Source organism: Nelumbo lutea, chromosome 8, assembly GCF_056320005.1.
Source record: "Nelumbo lutea isolate HS-2025 chromosome 8, American lotus-T2T, whole genome shotgun sequence".
Classification (NCBI taxonomy): domain Eukaryota; kingdom Viridiplantae; phylum Streptophyta; class Magnoliopsida; order Proteales; family Nelumbonaceae; genus Nelumbo; species Nelumbo lutea.
In genome coordinates, this window is record NC_142691.1 from 22624804 (window position 1) to 22643318 (window position 18515).

The window sequence follows — 18515 nt, forward strand, 5'->3', positions numbered from 1 at the left end:
CAGTGTTCTATGGGCCTACCAGACCACATAGAAGACCTCCATTGGAGAAATACCCTTCAATCTCACCTACGACACCGAAGCAGTGATCCCTGCAAAGATTGAAGTACCTACACTGTGACTAGAAGCATACAGTGATCAGACAAACGAAGATGAGCTACGTACCAACCTCGATCTACTCGACGAAGTAAGGGACCTCGCGTACATTAAGACCACAACCTATCAGCAGAGAGTAGCTCGGTACTATAACGCTAGGGTCAAGAAGCAGAATCTCCGCATGGGCGACCTAGTCCTTCGTAAAGTTATGGTACCGGAGCCTGACACTGGCAAGCTTGGGTCCAACTAGGAAGGTCCTTATCGAGTGAAACGAGTGCTCAGGGAAGGAACGTACGAGCTTGAGACCCTCAAAGGGAAACAAGTACCTCGAGCATGGAATATTGTCAACAGGACCTAGTCACCTCTATGGCATGGGCAGACTCCGAGAGTGGGCCACGAGCAACTCCTCCAACCTAAGGGCTGAAACGCAGAGCTAATAAGGAAACCTCGGCAACATACAAGACTTAGTCGCTCCATCAACATGAACTAAGTACTTGTAGCGCCCAAGGTGCAGGTGGCTCAGGCACGAACCTTGTAGTGAATAGCCTGCCCCAGCATGCAATGAGTTCAACCCGTTAAGGACAACTAATGACAACCTACCCTGGGTGCAGACAGGTCGGGCATATACCCTACTATGTCACTCACCATCCGTGAAGTGGTGATGGCGCTCGTACCCTGGTTGGGGTAGAGGTGCCTGATTAGCCACCGACTGAGCTTGAAGCCCTTGCGGTAGGCCTCGGTCATCACATCGTCGAACCTTGATGAGCTGACATAGTCGACGACGGCCTGGGCTTTGGCCTCCTTGAGAGCATCCTCGAAGATGGCGGTCTTCTCTTTAATGTCTTTTTGGAGGTCCTCCACCTCGCGCTCCAGCTTCCCCTTGGCCCCCTTGAGGCCCTGCATCTTGAGCTTCAGGGCGTCCCGCTCAGCCTTGAGGCTGTCCACCTTGAGCCCATTCACCTCGGCCCTCAACCTGTCCTTGTCTCAGGCCAGCTCACCCTTCTCCGCCATTAGTACCTCGATGAAGCTCTTCTGAGCCAAGGCGTCACTCTCCAGGTGGTGGACCTGACCGTGAACTGCCCTCAGTTCGGTATGGGTTGCGCGGGATGACTCCTCAGCCTTCAGAGCCTGCCTCAGATGCCGATCTGATTGAAGGGTCAAGGCGCGAACGGCGGAGTTCACCTGCCAAAGGAAAACCATTGAAAAGGGAAACCAACAAAAAAAAACAACAACTCACCACCATAGTATGGGTGGCAGCTCGGGCACCGAGCTGACCAGGAGTGAGATTAGCCCACTCGGTGACCTCCCCCGGGTATGCAGCCAGCTTGCTCTTCTCCAGGCTGCATTGGGGATTCAAGATGGTTTGGATCTCCTGACCCTCCGAGCTAGACGCCGTCATCTCTACATCATGAGTGGACTCCTCAGAAGCCTCAACGGCAGCTTCAGTAGGATGAGCCCCGGCAGCAGCCTCTATAGCATGAGCCTCGGCAACGATCTCAGCAGTAGGTTCAGTGGGCTTAGTAGAGGGCTCTGCTACCACCTCGAGCCCCTAAGGCACCGCGTCTCTTTCCAGGTCGATGACAAGTGGAGTGCCTAGGAGCTCGGGCTCCTGAGCCGAAGCCTGCGGAGGTTGAGTCTCGGCTGAGGCTTGGGGAGACTCAATGCGTGCCTTCTTGGCTATCCACTTCTTCCTCTTCATCTGGCGGAAGAGTCTTTGGTTGTCAATCTTCTCTGCCTCCATGGGACCTGCAGTGAATTTTGACATTAGCAATCCCGAAGTAAACATACATACAAAAATCCGAAATAAAGCAAAACCTACCCGAGTTCAAGCCGGCCTGGACAAGCTTCTCTTCGGATGTGAAGTCCTTATAATTTAACCCGAGCTGAGCTAGCATCTGGAGTGCCTTCTTGGTCTTCCCATCTAAGATGACACCGGGGTCTTGAACAACCACCCTCTAGTCAGTAGGGAAGGGCCACCCCGTCCTGCTTCCAGGCTGGGACTTTACTCGGAATCTGTGCATGAGCTTGAAACCCGGGCGGGGAGACAGGTCGTAAGAATGCCTGTGCCTGAAGAGAGTGCCTAAAGAACTCTTCTTTATGGCCAAAAGTGTGTTAAGAATGTCCAGGTCAATAGGGAGAGATCGGTCAAAGCGAAGAGAAATGGTCCCAACTATATTCTGTATGGAATTCGGGTGAAGTTGGTCCAAAGTAATGTTGAAGTGCACCAGCACCTCGGTAATCAAACGGTGGAGAGGGAGTCGAAGTCCGACTACCAATTGCTCCCTGAAGACCACGATCTCATTAGGACCGTGCTCCCATGGGAAGTTGTTGGTAGGGAGACTGTATGAGTACTCCCCAGGAAGGTGGAACCTCTGTATGAGGTCCTGGAGCCTCTCCGAGGTCATGGTGGAAGGGCCGAACTGGTCCGGCACCCGACCTTGATTGGAGGTAGACGCTAGATCGCCCGAAGCCACCCGTGTGTTGGGCGGCGGAGCAGTCGAAGAGCCACCCTGGGCCGAGGTACCCACCCCGTCTCATCGGCTAGGCTACCTACGCTAGATGACATGACAGGCAGAAAGGGAAGAAACAAACTGGAAGGGAAAAGGAAGCTCAGGAGAACTCACCAAAGGAATGCGGCCGGACTGGGAGAATGGGACGAACTGGAAGACCCGAGCTAAGAGACCTTTGTGGCGAAGAAATGGCCAAGGGTCCCCCCTATTTATAGCCACAGCTGCGGGCTCCTCGAGGCGAAAAATAGTTTAGCGCATTTTTTATGTCCGCGAAGTCCAAATCGCGTGAGGTCCATGCATAAACTAAACGCGACTCGGGTCTCTCTTGATTGAACCGGGCATTAGACTGATCCAGCTGGATGGAGCGCGCAATGGAGTGGCATAAGTACCAATGCCAAATCCACTCGGTGCGTCATGACCTCCTCGCACTGGGTCATCGCCACTAGCACAGGGAGTGGGGGGCAATGGATGGAGGGTGATTTGGCCCGAGCTCGCAGCACGGGTACACGTGGGCGTGACCTTGCTCAAATAGTGACTCAGCATGATAGCGCAACGGATGCGACCACAACTCGGAGGGAAGGTCCCACCGAGTTTAGCTTGGCAACTGGGCAGACAAACTACTCGTTGGGAGCCATCTTACCTGTACCTCCCCCGTGGGGCTAAGGCACTTCGGGGCGCCCTGACCTCTCTTGAGGCCCGAGCTGTTCCCAATGGACCTCGGGCCACTCCCATACAGGAAAACACCGATCCATCTCTAGATGCCCCGAGGTATAGACATCTCGGGTCAACCAACTCGGCATAGCTTGCCATAGACAGTTCGCCGATTACGGGATAGCCTAACACAAGGTAACCCGCAGAGGGGTGATATGGCGTACCGCAGGAAGATCTCCTGCCCAACCACCATACCCGACAAATCTGGGACTGCCGCCATGTCCCTTGTTGGGGAGGGTCGTGCCTGCCACCTTTAGAGGGTATCGTACACCTGACAGGCACGGACTCAGTAGTAACAACCCCGCGCATGCTGCCTCAGCCCTGCTTGTAATAGCTGTGGCAGTCTGACAGTGGCGGTTGTACCTGCCATGTCAGAGGCCAGTAGGCCTGATGAAACGGAATTCTGTTATAAGGATCCTATTCTCAGAAAACGGGTATCTTGAAATCTTGAAAAATCACTTGCGTTATCTCACTCTTAGCCTTATCCTCTCTTTGCTTCTTCCACAGAATACTGACTTAATCGTCAGAGCGTTCCCGCTGGGCAAACCCCTAGGGATTCTTCTTCTTCCTCGTTTCAGGTACCTCTTGGGAAGCCATGCGAGTGCCAACTAGGGGTGACCAGATTGTGCACCATCATAAATATTATATATTATATAATATTTTATACATTTAATATATGTAATACTTTTTTGCTATTAATTTTATTATTATATTATATATAATGTATTATTAACATATATATTACATTTCTGTTATGTATTTAATATTATCAGATTAGGCTCGACCTCGGGTCAGGCTTATTTAGAAAGCCATAGTCTAACTTAAAAATAGTTGGGCTCGATTTTTAGAGCCCAAGCCTGAGCCCACGAGCTTAAAATTTTGTTCAAGACCAATTTAAGATGGGCTGGGCCAAGCTAGCCGATCGGGCTATCCGGCCCATGAACATGTCTACTCATATTAATGCATATTTTAATTCTTCTATTTTCAATGTTTATTAATTAATTATATCTAGATGGTTCACACTCGGCATAAACTTCACATAAGCCATAGAATTTGTTTTTTCGTATGTGTAGTGATTTGATCTTTCCTATGACTATGACTCTGCCTTAATGTGGAGGAAATCCAAGATCCACTAGTATATATGCACCTTATCAACACTGACTATGACTCTGCCTCCACGAGTCCACTTCTTCTTTTGGTGACTATCCACTAGTATATATGCTCCACCAACCACTGCAAGGATGTCAAAGTACGCTCATGGTGTTGATCCCACTTGCAGATTTTGTGGCTCTGCTGATGAAACCATCAACCATCTCTTATTTGGCTAATGACTTGTTTGAATCTTAGAGTACTGGATGCACATTCCAACTGGAGTTTTTAAAGATTGGCTAATGACTTGGTTTCACAATGACACCCCCCTTTGGATGATCATCATTTATCTGTCTTTGTCATGGGTGGAGATTCGACCACTGTGATTTCAAGTCTGTTGGAGAATGGTTCATACCCTCTTTGGCGGCGGATCATAACATATGGCTGATAGCAGATTTTTTGTTAGTAAGTTTTTTTTACTGTCAGGGTCCGTTTGGTTCACAGGAATAGGGGTCTAGAAGCAGAACTGGAATGGTCCAATTGTTTGGTTGGACGGAATCGGAATCCCATTTCCATTCCTATTCCTGCTAGAGTGGCAACCCATTTGAGAGAATGGCTATTCCCTCCCCCTCCCTTGAGAATGAAAATGAAATCTCATTCTAACTTATTTTGATTCTGATTCCAACTTCGATTTTTGTTTGAATCAAACAGACTATGAAAATAGACCTTTTTGATTCTGATTTCAAGGGATTCCGATTTTGATTCAACCATGAACCGAATGGATCCTCAATTACTTGTATGGGCAATAAGGCTACTCATACTTCAGCATACATAGCATGCATACCTGGTATTTTTGTCCAATGTTTTTACATGGTACTCTATTCATTGATTGTACTTATTCAATAAATTAGGTGGTAAGGTACTTTGCCTTCTAACTTTTTTCCCAAAAAAAACAGAGAACTACAGATATGTCCAATGCAGATTTCTGAATCTCACCGTAGATCTATACACATTCAAAATATCAAATACCCACATTCTATGCATCAAGTCTGCCCGTAAATTGGCATCAATTCCAAACTGGCACCTACTCAAACAGTACTTTGGGCCTACACCCTGGGCTAAACCGTCATTCTCCAAAAAAAAAATCCAACATACTTCTTGTCTTTTCTTTTTTGAGATTTGATGCCAAAATCACCACTTAAAATAGGTGTTTGTTATGATGAAAGAAAAAAAAATAGAAAATATGTATTAAATTGGGGAGTTTGTAGCGTTTGATGATGCCACAAAGACATGATATATACCGGAATAAACTTATAACCAATCCATTGCTATCGGGTGGGTTTAATTTTCATTATATCCTTAGTTTCTAAGTGGAATAAAAATAATTAAACCTAACTTAATTTCCCAAATTAATTAAAAACCAGGATGAAACTATACCAATTGGATTGATACTCCATTCTCTTGGCTACGCAACTCACCATCTACGTCTACGTTTCTTCAAGCGACTCATCGTTCCATACAGAAGTCTCCGGGGATACGACCAAAGTCTTCCAGCGAGAAAACTTCTGTGAGGTGAGGTGTTGTATTAGGGTTGGAAGTTGGATGAGCAATAATCAGACTATCTAGTGTAGTGTAGGCGATTGAAGAGGTGGCGTGTAAGAAATCTAATTAGTGCTCAGTGTTGCATTGTTAGCCACGATTGTCTGAAGCATTGGATTCTCCAGTCGGAGGATAAGTCCCAATTGACAAGATTTATGGTCTGTGGGAAAATTGCAGGCCACAAGCATCGATTTTGTTCTGAAACTTTGATGCACGCCATTTTAAAAACTAAAGGTGTATGTGGGAAGATTGTAGAGTGCAAAATCTTATATTTTGTATTATTTTGTATGTATTTGTGTTGTATACATTTGCATTTGTACTCTTTCTAAACTGAGCTGAAACAAAAAATTACGCTGATGCAAATTTATGGAAGTTCAAGACTTCAAGTAAGCTGACTGCAAATTGTGGTTGGCTTTTGTTTTAGGTTCTACTCTCTTGTTTAGTTGTTTGTTTAGGAGGAATAAAATGTGGAGTAGAAAGATGTGGTACCCACTTTTCATGACAAAAAATGACGGTTGGAGGAAGGATGTTTATATGAAAGGAGTAAAATTGGAAGTGAAATGGCGTTGCCCCCAAGGGTGTCAATGGACTTTTGGATTGGACCAACCCGGTCCAAAATATTTATTAGATTGGATTGGACTTGGTCCGTCCATGACAAATTCATATTAGATTGGCTTGGATTAAGCCAATATCTGGTCCATTGATATAAGATAAGAACAGATGTGTCAATAGACCGGGTCTGGGTTGAAACCAATCTAAATCAAAATGAATTTGAACAGATTGGATGGTCCAAACATTGAATTGGACCAATCCAAATTGGTCCAAAACATTCATTGGATTGGATTGGACCTGGTCCATTTATAATAGACTCACATTGGACTGGATCGGATTGGACCAAATCTAGTCCAATTGACACCCCTAGTTGCCCTCATTTTATATGAGAGAAAATGAAGATGGGAGGAAGGTGGTGCAAATATTGCATCAGTTTTCGGATGCAAAATTTGCTGTATGAGTAAGTGCAAATGAGAAAATGAGACAAAAAGTGCAAATTATACATCAGATAGAGGTACAGATCAAAGTTACAAGCAAGCACATGTAAATATAAACCAGGGGTAAATTTTGCATCTACTTTGGATTTGCACTGCAAACAAACAGAGCCTTGATGGATATTCACATGAGAATGAGTTCTAACTTAACAACATAATGAACTCTAATAAGCACCTGCAAGCTGCAATGAGCTCATAGATGTAATTGAATCTTCTAGCTTCAAACCCAACTGAATACATTTACAGCAACTTGTTCTACTAATTCTTAGCTTGATGAGATGGATTACATAATTTACTCATCTACTTGAATATACCGGAGCAATCTGCAACGGTACAACTGGAGTGGCATAAGGTGAATTCCAATCTGCATCAAATATAGCTTGAAGCTGTGAGACAATGGCAGGGTTGTATGTTCCGAAGCTTATGCCTGCTGTTGTATAGAAGTAGTCCCATACAAGATTACTGGTTCCAATGTGTGCCCGTACATCACTAACTGCATACTTTCCATGGTTCACTCTGGATTTTCCAGGGTAAATATTGCCCGTTTTTCTCCCATATTTTCTGAATGCCCCAGTCATGTTGAACCCTGGCACCTTATAATACTTGATCTCAACTTTACCAGCACATTCATTATATTGCGAGGATGAACAGAGTATGTTGGAATAGAGAAGGGACTTCAAATATGCATCTGTGTTTTTGATAGAATGCGCCCAGTAGGCCACTAATATCTTGACTGTTGCGTGCTTGGAGAAGATGACCTGTTGTTCAGATGATCCATTAGAGCATAGAAACTTGAATAGGTACGTACGAGTAATCAAAATGGAAAGTGCAGAGAGATTGTAAGATGAACAACTAACAGGTAATCAAAATGAGTACAATGCATTTACTGTACCATCACAGGAGCTACCCAAGCAGATGTATTGCAAGGTATTTTACTCATGTTCCATTATGCAAAGAGAGAATACGGAACCAGATAGAGGCATATGGACTCCTAAGTCCCAATACAAAATATCCATTGTCCTCATCAGTTCTCAGGCTCAATACCAAGTTCTGGAGAAAACATCTTTATATTTGTTAAGAAATATGACAATTCTCTACAGGTGTTCAGAACGCCTCAAAGTTTAATAATTGGATACATCCTCTGGAAGGCCAAAAGTAGAAACACGACAATGTTTGGTTTTTTCAATGTACTTCTTGACTGGTAATTAGGGTTAAGCCCAATTCACCATTCTATTTTTAAAACTAAAAATTAAATCAAAAGTATTGTATGTTACCTCTGAGATTGCAGATGAAAGGGATGGCCAGTAGATTGTCGGTTTCGTGTACTGAGACTGACCAAGCCAGTCCATAGTACTAATTCTAAGAGTGGCCCCAGGACCAACTGATTTAATTGTATTTACCCACGCCTGTTCATCTGTCTGGTGCTTGTTAAATGACAACTGCAAAATACATGTTGAAAAATAAGTTGCGTTGCTCAGATAAAAAATGAAAATGGAAAGAAGTAATGTCATTAGAACTTTTAGCAATTTGTAAAGGAAGAATGGAGGATAAAGTACCATTTCAATGGTTTAACTTTTCCATAGATCAGGTGCAAGCTTCAGCCATAGTTATTCAGGGTCCAAAACGTGAGTGAGATTAACCCTTGACATTCAGTTAATGTTTCCCTCACTATTACTGTATCTATTAATTTATTAATTCATGTACTTATTTTTCTAGGTAAACTGGGATAGATGATCCTTTTTTTACTCATGGGGCATTTGGCTAATGCCATCAACCATATCTTGAGTTAGTGACAGGGTAAGAAATGATTTTATCCCCACATCTTAGGAAATGCTAATTGATGCAGGATTCAAGGAAGCTAATGTTTGTAGTTATAAGTCAATTATTTTGGATCAACAGAAGTAAAGCAAAAAACTTTTTCAAGTTTGTTGCTCTATTTATGACCTGTATCTGATGTATCAAAACTTAATTGTTTGAGGTGATTGTAGTCTAGCAGTGTGACTAGAAAGGGTTATTTGATTTTCAACCCAATGAGCCCAGCACCATACAATTCATACATGAAGTGGACAAGTCATGGCTGTACCATGGACAACATATCATTCTATGATCCAGATATCATCATTATCATCCAAGCCTTGTCCCAACTATATGGGGTTGGCTATATAAATCCTGTTTTTCCATTCCATTCTATTTATTGTCACATCCATTGTTACCTATGACACATCATTAATTATCTAAATAGTCATGCAGATAGGAATGGCAATGGGGCGGGTTCAGGGTGGGGCACCCCCTCCCCATCCCTGCCTCATATTCAAAATACCCTACCCCGTCCCCTCCCTGTCCCTAATGGTGGGGTGGGGCACCCACTCCCCATTGGGGACGGGGAATCCCTGAATTTTTCCTTCCCCGGTGCAACTACCTACAAATACATCTTATTGATATGGGACTTTGGGGTATTTTATGAACTGGATTATAGAAATTTGGGAGTATTAAATTATGGGATCCTGGGGTTTTAAGAATTTGGTGTAACTTAGAGGCATTTTAGAAATTAATATTAAACCTAGGAATATTTTACTAGTTTACCATCGGGTTTGGGGAATTATATGCAAACCCCGTCCCCGCCCCATCCCCGCTTAGGGGCAAAAATAATTTCCCCACCCCTGCCCCTTTTCCATTTAAGATCGGGGAAAACCTGCACACATTTGAGGCAGGGCAGGGCCCCAGTTTGATGGGAAAATTGCCATCCCTACATGCAGATTTGTGATGGATACTATTTCAGGGTTATTTGTGTCTTTTCTTAGAACCCTATTAGTTATAGCATTTGTTAGTAGAGGACAGAAGTTCTAGTTTGTTTTGAGGTTTGTAAAAAAAAAATTATTATTCAATCAAAACTATTACCTTTTTTTATAAATTTCAAGTTTACTATCTAAATGTTTCTCTTACTACTAAAATAATTCCCACACTAATATTTACGGTGTATTGCAACTTACTATTTTTAGTAAGATAATTCTTCTGGATATAGTTCTCTTAATATAAGGAATGTCCTCTAGTATACAAGATCCATTGTCATAGAGAAAGAAGGCTGAATTGGTGAACAAAATTATGTTTAGTGAAAACATCTTGTAGGGATTACTAATTAGCTGCAGGTATTGTCTGCCTTCTCTTATATTTTTTGCAGCAGAGTGGAATTTGTCGAAAATGAAATTTTTTAGCCGTCAAAGTCTCCATTGTAGTGCAGTTTGAAATGACGTTTGGGAGGAGGGGGTAGTCATTTCAAATCTGTGAAATCAAGACAGGAATGGAATTCAAATCCATATCAACACCCCAATCTAAAGACAGCCTTATATTCTTCTTGATTGTCTTCTGTTGTTCTGTTTTCTATGTTCTCTCATTCCCTTCTTCTTATTACTTTTTTTCCCTTGTGTTTCTGAATTTCTAATCTTGAATTTATTGCAGGTTATTACTGTAATCTGACTAGGTGTGGTAAGGCAGTCGTGGTGGTCTGACTCTGAAAGTCCTGAGGAGAATGGCGGTGGCAGTGATTGCTAGGAGAGAGAGAGAGAGAATATGGGTTCCTCTCTCTCCATAATGGGCTTGGTGGATATCTTGTTAATGGGTCCTCATATGGGTATGGGGCCATATTTATAATGATTTTGGGCTCTTGGAATTCTAGAATTTTTCTATATTTTATCTTTGCCCATTTTTCATTTTAACTATTATTACAGAAAATTCTAACACTTAAATTGATACAAATAGCTTTTCTTGAGTGAATAATTGGTCTAGGATTGGTCTGGTCTAGCTTGGGTTCATGCCGGGTCAGCCAGGTTAACATACTTATATAAATCCATTGTCTTACAATCACTATTCTTTACTATCCCTTTACTCAAAATAACCATCCTTGAGACTATCATTTTTTTCACTCTAAAATTCCCCATCTTCCCTATATACTTTTCTCATTCTCATCCCCATGTTAAATATTTGATTCTCACACCCATGCACCATCACTAATAATGCAAATTCCCACGCTAAAATTCATTTACATAGCATATTTTATGAATGAATGCCCTTTTTTACCTAGTACATGTTCCGTTTTGCTAAATCAAAGTTATCATATATACAATAAAAGACACGTTGATGGACCAGGGCACATTAGATGGTAAGAGTACATCTAATGGTACCTAAATTGCAAGCAAGAAATTGTGGTTCTTTCCTTTTGTTAGCTATGAAAATAGTTCCATTACTTAGGATCATACTTATGACTTATGAGGCTTCCTGGGTCAATAATAACTTGAGCTGTCAAATTCAGTTAAAGGTTTGCATTTTAAAACCTTAAAGGCATGTTTAGAAAAAAAATGATAGAAAATTTGGCAAAGTTACCTCTGGTGGAGAAAAAGAAAGATAGCTAGAGTAAAGCTCTTTTGTTGTACTAGTACATCCGGGCGTCTCCAGTTGCAAATGAAACATTAGAGGATCGAATATTGGTGGATAGCCTACTACATGATCAATATCCACATAATGAGATATGGGTGGCCTGCCAACAGAAAGAATTTCATATTGTCAATGGGTGAAAATTTTCACTGGTACTTATAACTAAAACATTTCTGCTTGGGATATGGTTAGAATCAGAGGAGACAGTTCTTTCAAAAGGATCATAGAAATAACTAAATGGAAATGATACTAATTCAGTTTTTGACAGAATTTGGTGGATAACTGTTGTTCTGCAGTGGTTTGTAAACCAAAAATCTAAAAGCATGAGATGTTTAAATAGAAATTAGAAAATATGAGGAAAGCGATGGCATCATGCACTAACCAAATATTTAACAATGCACTGAAATTTATATAATTTCACATCTTTTGTGAACCAATGAGTACTCAGTTAGTTTTGATGTATGCAGAAAGCCAACTTCATATTACAAACCTGCACTGTTGGGGTTCTTGGATAAAGTGTGACCAGCAAGGAACTTTTCTCTGAGTCTGCCATAGTTGATCCCAAATTTCTTTTGTGTATAATGAATAATTAAGAGATGCTAGAGCCCATAAGTTGTTAAAATAGAACTCCACTTTCTTTGCTAATTTTGGACAATTAGCAATATAAATTCCAACTTCTTTCACCTAAACACAATAAATAAGCATTAGAAAAGTAAAACATTATCCATCTCAATTAGTTAACCTGTAACATTTTAACTAAAAAAAGAAAGAGCACACAAGCATTAAAAAGATAACCCTAGATGATTGATATGACACAATTACACAAACACATTATATGATGTCTTGTTCTAAAGAGTGAGAAAATAGTCTTCTTTGATGGCAGACATAGAGTGCTTTACTGAACAATAAGGAAGCTACACTTGAGTAATTAGGGGGTAAGGCATTTAAGGTTAAAAAGTAATCTTAGAAGGCTACCAGACTATGATGAATTACATAATTTCCTCCTACAAAATTGTGGCAGAGACTGAAAATACTATATTTCCAATTAATCCTGATAAGATTCCACTTCATTGCTAACTTTTCCTATCAAATGGAATCCTGATTCCCATGACCATTGTGAAGCTTCCCAAGGGCCTCCTTTTATCAGCCCACCTCCTTTATGTCTTCTGTAAAGCCTTTTTTTATTTTTTTCCACCTGCTTAATAAAATATAAGGCTACTCATACCAAAAAAAAAAAAAAAAAGAAAATTCCATGTGGCAGTATTCCCATTTATCAAATTAATAGACACAAGCAGATCTACAATAGCAGAAAACAAACAATAAATGAAGATTTATGGGGGCTTTGGTACTTGTATCTAAACTGGTACTCCTGTCCTCCTTCTATCCAGACTTTGGGTAGCAGGTTTCTTTCTTGGAATGGATGTAATTCCTACTGTAATTTATAAAAAAAAAACAAAGTGGATTTGACTGACCAATACTGTTAGAGTGATGCAGGAATGGAAGCAAGGAAAGAATCCATGGGACAAAGAAATTAGTTTTCTCCTAATTCATTATCCAATAGGAAATTCATAAACGTTTGGTGTTTAGATTTTAGTATTTTTGAGCCCTTTTAAATTTATTTTGTAGTTTATTAATGACTTAGGGATAGGATTAGAAAGGGTCAATTTAGTTTATAGAAATTTATTAGAGTGTTTTTGAATCTTTAAAAAGTAGAAGATGTATAACTTCTACTCATCAATTCACCTTCATTCTCAGTATTCTCAGTTATCTGCTTTTTATCCTCCTGCAAAGAAATATCCACACATACACTTTTAAAGCAAAAATCTGATGATGTTTTTTTCTTGACCTGCGTGTTCTCTCCCTAAACTGATCATATGACTCTATGAGTTCTTAATCCACCTTAATTCTTTTTTTTGGCAAATCCAGTCCAGACAAACCACTTTCAACCTAAAGATGACTTTTGCAATATCAATCAACGAGACTCTTCACCAAATTCCCTTCAAATGTAGAAACCAGTAACCTATCATTAGGTAAATAAGGCTCACAAGACATAATTCTTGATACTTATAGCTATTATGAAAATCCAATATACACAAATAAAGTAGATGGAAGGGTTGAGGCTTACAAGAGTGGTAAAAATGTTAACAATAGAATGTCATAATGGTTAATCAATTGTCCCTCTTTATTTTCCCTTCTAAAAGAATTTTCTTCATAGATACCAGAAACAATAAATGTGATAATGATAAGAAAATAGTGAGTTTTTTAATTATAAATAACAGTTCAATTTTGTCAATTGATGCAAACAAGAAAATGGTGAGTTGAGCGAGAATAACACTATTTTTTTTTCAGCTAGCATGATAAACAGGTTATCATGGAACCTCTTTCTACAATTATGAAAATAGTTTACAATTTTCTCAAAAGTCAAAACATGGCGAAATTCACCATTTCCCTAAGGGGAAAGTTAAAAATATCCTGGAAGAAAAAATAAAATTCCATATCTCTCTCAACATTTCTCTGATATTTCAAAAAAAAAAAAATTCAATGTATCAATGAAATTTCAATTTGTTATTTGAAACAATCCAAATTTTGATGAAATATTACAGAAATTTACTACTTTTTCCAAATCCAAAATTGATTTCAGACATTTGATCTAGCAATTTTAACTAACTAGGTTTTCACTTTTCAGAATATAAAGCTCTTTGAAAAATTGTAGTTGAATAATTAATTTAAGAATAATTAACTCTTTATTATAATCATACAATTATGTAAATAAAAATAATTATTATAGCCTCATAATTTAAGATATAGGTTATTTTAATGAACCTAAAAGTAAAGGAGTTAGAATATAAGAGTTATACTTGATTTTTAAGATATTGATCTTGCATGGTAATACTTAAATGTTCCTTCCTATTAAAGACCATTTAAAGTTCTAATCTTCAATAAATTGTTGCACATTGTCAGTTGTTAAACTTTAGGTTTTAAGTGTGTAAAAATACCTTTTCCATATTTCCTGAAGTTTTCTAAGTACATTCTATGAACTTTCTAATCATTTTAATACTTTTCCAATTTCTTCTGATTTTCCAGCTATCTGAGCAAAATTTATGAAGTTTCTCCAAAATTTTCCCAATTGTACATGGAAAAATTCCAACTTCAAAGAATGATAATGGTAGTTTTGTTTGTTAAAATGCTTAATAGATACACTGCAGGGTTACAATTCAAGAACATGAATGAGGATGCTGTTTTACCCTGTCAACTGGGGCATAAATCCTAGGGACCATCCGGTAACAGTGGAAGTGGCTGAACTCAATGATTTGCTGCTTTTTCTTCTAGTGGACAAATAGTTATATGATAAAATATTCAGTTGTAAAGTAACCAACTTGCATTCCATTCGGCAATTATGGATCTGACAACCTACTTAATCATTTATTCAGTAAAGCAGAAAAAAAAGACATTCAGTTTGTCCACTTCAGCCATTATCAAACAGAACCTTAATACCTTCTTTTAACAAGCATACATATGTATATAAATATAGCTAATAGAAGATCACGCATTCTTTCATTACTGGACAAGATAAGTTTTCTATTGAATAAATAGAGAATACCTGAGTGAGAGATTTCCAGTCATTGTTAGCAGAACCAATATAGATATCTTTACGATCTGATATCCAGGCTTTTGCATGGACAATGCCAGATCCCCACCATTGATCAAGCTGCAAGGTTACAACCTCCACATTTGGCCTCCCTGAAGCGAGGTTTGATGATTCATTGGTATAATAAGGATAAAATCCGGAGTGCTGTAAAATCCTATAGAAATTTAAATCCAGAACAAAGACATGAGTTTACTTACATAAACTAGAAAATAAAAAAGGCCCTTAAATTAAAGAACAAATAATGGCAACAGTATAATGGAGTTGGCATGTATAACAAGGGATAAAACAACCATCATTATACGGAATTATAGTTATCCAAACATTTTTTCTTTTTTAAAAAAGAACTAGAGACAGGTATTAGTAAGCTTCTCTTCGTTATGACATACAGATAAATAATAGGAAGATTTTGCCACCCATGAGATGGTAGTCATGCCTATATTCCTTTTGAAGCCTCAAAATGTGCTTGGTTGCTTACCTATTGTAGTACACGGTCAAGTATATTAACATGATGGCAATTTCATTCTGAAATGTATAGAAACTTTATGAAATAAATGGCATGATGGAGACCAGTAAACTTGGTTCAAATGGTAAATATAGCATAAACACAAATGGACTCCATTTCAAATCGTCCATTTTTGATGATTACATGGTTTGACAACTCACTCCATTCTCCCACATCGACACTGAAGCCAGCACAAAAGAAGGCCAGTGTCAACCTCTTTATTATGAGTTCCCCTGATTGCAAACCATCCATCCACTTCAATCTCTAGAACTGAACTGAATTGATAACTCTTTTGACAGCAAGCATTATAAAACTATTCCAAGAAATATATACCAATTTCTTTCATCAAAAGCATAATCCCTAAACCCAGAACTTGGAACAAAACAAAACCAATAAAATCCACACTTTCGTTAACAGCATTGACTGGAGCCTCTCCACTTACTTGTTTTGTATCTTCAACTGATTGAAAATTTCTGTATGCAGCTTCTGCACCTGTTAACTCTTCCTCTAACTTCAACTAAATGACAACTAAAACTTACTAATCGAACAAAAACAAGAAGAGAATTTGCTAATGCCGTTAACATCTCAAAGAGCAAATCTATTTCGATTAACTAAAACAAAACTGGCAAATCTACCTCATATTCACTCTACGATCAGCAGCACTTTCGATTGCGCTATAAACAGTGAAACCATCATCAGCTCCGAAATGCTTCATACTGGACTTAGAGTAACCATAATCTCCTGATTGAGGGTCATCGGGGTGAGCCAAGAGCTGCCAATACTGTGCAATTATGTCCAGTCTCCGAGTAGAGTTTCCGGCTAACCACCGGAAAACATCAGCTAATAATGAATTGGACAATTGGTTAGCCAGAGCAGAAAGAAAGAAAAAAGTAAAGATAAATAGCTTGATACGAGAGAAAGCTCGTTACCAGTGGAAAGAACGCCCTTGACAGGACGGAGGTAAGGCATGTCTGTGGGGATTGACTGGACGAGCCATCCTTTGCACCCATAAATGGGATCAGTTAGAGAAGGTACAGCAAATGAACCGACACAGAGACTGAATACGAGAAGAAGCAAAAAAGCAGTGGCTGTGGTTGCTCTGTTCTTCATCTCTCTCTGTCTCTTAGCAATCTGTAGGCTTGCTGGAGAGCAGAGCTGAGGTCGGACGAAGAATTCGATTCGAAATGGTAGAGAATTCGAACTGGAGAAGCTCAGGTTGGCGCCTACTCTGTGATTCTGTAACGAAAGAGACCTTTATAGGCACGGCGCACGGAGCAGCCTGGCTTGACCCCTCTGCCGGAGTCACATCTGCTGCGGCCATAGTCGCAGCACTTCTTGCTAAAGCCAATAAAACATGTAGACATCTTGTTTGTCGTAGGTCCAGAACTCAGAAGTCAGAACGCCAGAATATCTGTCGTTTTGATCGGTTCGCCAGTGTGTCCGTAATGGGGCGGTAAAAAGAAAACAATGTGACCATGGTTACAGCAGATATGAATTCCGTTGGCCGTTAGCTACTTGCTGGGCCGTGGATGGAAATGTAAATCACGGGCGTCCCGAATTCCTGGCAGATGGAATTCCAATTCCCAAAGCATTGCGGAATTTGGCCCCACGAAAGCTATTTGGCATTCAGTGAGGAAGCTTCCGCTGGCCCCAAATCTTTCTCTTTTATTGTTGGCAGCATATGTCAGTGGGCCAACTGAAGTGAGACGAGAGGGGATAAGCCAGGGAGGTTCATCCGGTTTCGCTGTCATTTCCTGGTCTGTCCCAATGAAATTCTTTTTCCCTTTTTATCCTATCTTTCCGGGCTGGAGTTAGGGCATGAAATGGAGCGGGGTGATCCATCATCCTACCCGAAACTGACCCAAATGCACAACTAGGCCGGAGCAGGATGGGTTCAACTATGATATGAAAAAGATATCATATCTGAAAAAGTTCTGACCAGTCAACTGAGATCATAAATGTGGTAGTCAAAACTCTTCCCATATTATATCCTTTCCACATCAAATGATCAAAATATTGAATATATTAAATTAAAAATGATCAAAATATTATATATTGTTAATAATATAAATTAAAAATGACTTTTGATAATAAAATACGTTGAAAATAAATTTATGAAACTTGAATTATTATCATCATCAAAGTCTTGTCCCAACTATAAGGGGTTAGCTACATGAATCTTGTTTTGTCATTCTCTTCTACTCGATGCCATATCCCCGAATAAATTATGGATGCTTAAATCATTTTTCATTACTTCCACTTAAGTCATTTTTGTTTTTTTAATTTTCCCTTAGCTCTTTTAACCTCTTGAGCTTGTAATTGTTTACTTTTTAATAACAATCAATGACTCTTTAAAAATACAAAATTGATGCTAGCTGAACTAATAAATAAGACAAACTTTAAATATAAGCAAATTGATGAAGGAAGATTTAGCCCGACCTCTTTATTATGAGACACGTGGCAGAAACGACAGTTCGGCAAAAGGGGTCAAGCCTAGGCGGGAACAAGGGGACACACTTCGCCGAACTAACCCACCTTGTAACAGCTCGGGATAGACTTCGCTGAACTGCACCTTGTAACAGCTCGGGATAGACTTCGCCGAATTGACCACCTTGTAACAGCTCGGGATAGACTTCGCCGAACTGACCACCTTGTAACAGCTCGGGGTAGACTTCGCCGAACTGCCTTGTAACAGCTCGGGACACACTTCGCCGAACTGACCCACCTTGTTACAGTTCGGGATACCTCCGAGCTCAAGACCGCCTCGCTCAGCACTTCGCATCATCTTCTAGGCACCAAAGCCAAACAAGTCGTACCATGCCTGACACCAGGGAAGTCCGTGCCCGAGGGCGCCACGCCTGGCTGACTTGGGATCTGACGTTTTGACA

General features: G+C 40.1%; 1 protein-coding gene across 1 annotated transcript; it reads right to left on the bottom strand.

Annotated features, from left to right (window-relative positions):
• Positions 1–7033: 7033 nt before the first annotated feature.
• LOC148843325 (uncharacterized) lies at positions 7034–17062 on the bottom strand. Its single transcript, XM_088956482.1, has 7 exons — positions 16557–17062; positions 16263–16467; positions 15078–15279; positions 11967–12160; positions 11426–11579; positions 8323–8487; positions 7034–7806 (listed from the first exon to the last, which is right to left on the bottom strand). The coding sequence occupies exons 1-7, from the start codon at positions 16735–16737 to the stop codon at positions 7345–7347; spliced, it is 1563 nt and encodes a 520-aa protein (XP_088812608.1). The 5' UTR covers positions 16738–17062; the 3' UTR covers positions 7034–7344.
• Between the last annotated feature and the right edge of the window lie 1453 nt (positions 17063–18515).

Coding starts and splice junctions, on each gene's coding strand:
- LOC148843325 (XM_088956482.1), bottom strand. CDS start 16,737: ATGAAGAACAGAGCAACCACAGCCACTGCTTTTTTGCTTCTTCTCGTA. Junction 16,468..16,556: donor CAAGGGCGTTCTTTCCACTG/GTAACGAGCTTT, acceptor ATTCATTATTAG/CTGATGTTTTCCGGTGGTTA. Junction 12,161..15,077: donor ACTGGAAATCTCTCACTCAG/GTATTCTCTATT, acceptor TATTGTGTTTAG/GTGAAAGAAGTTGGAATTTA.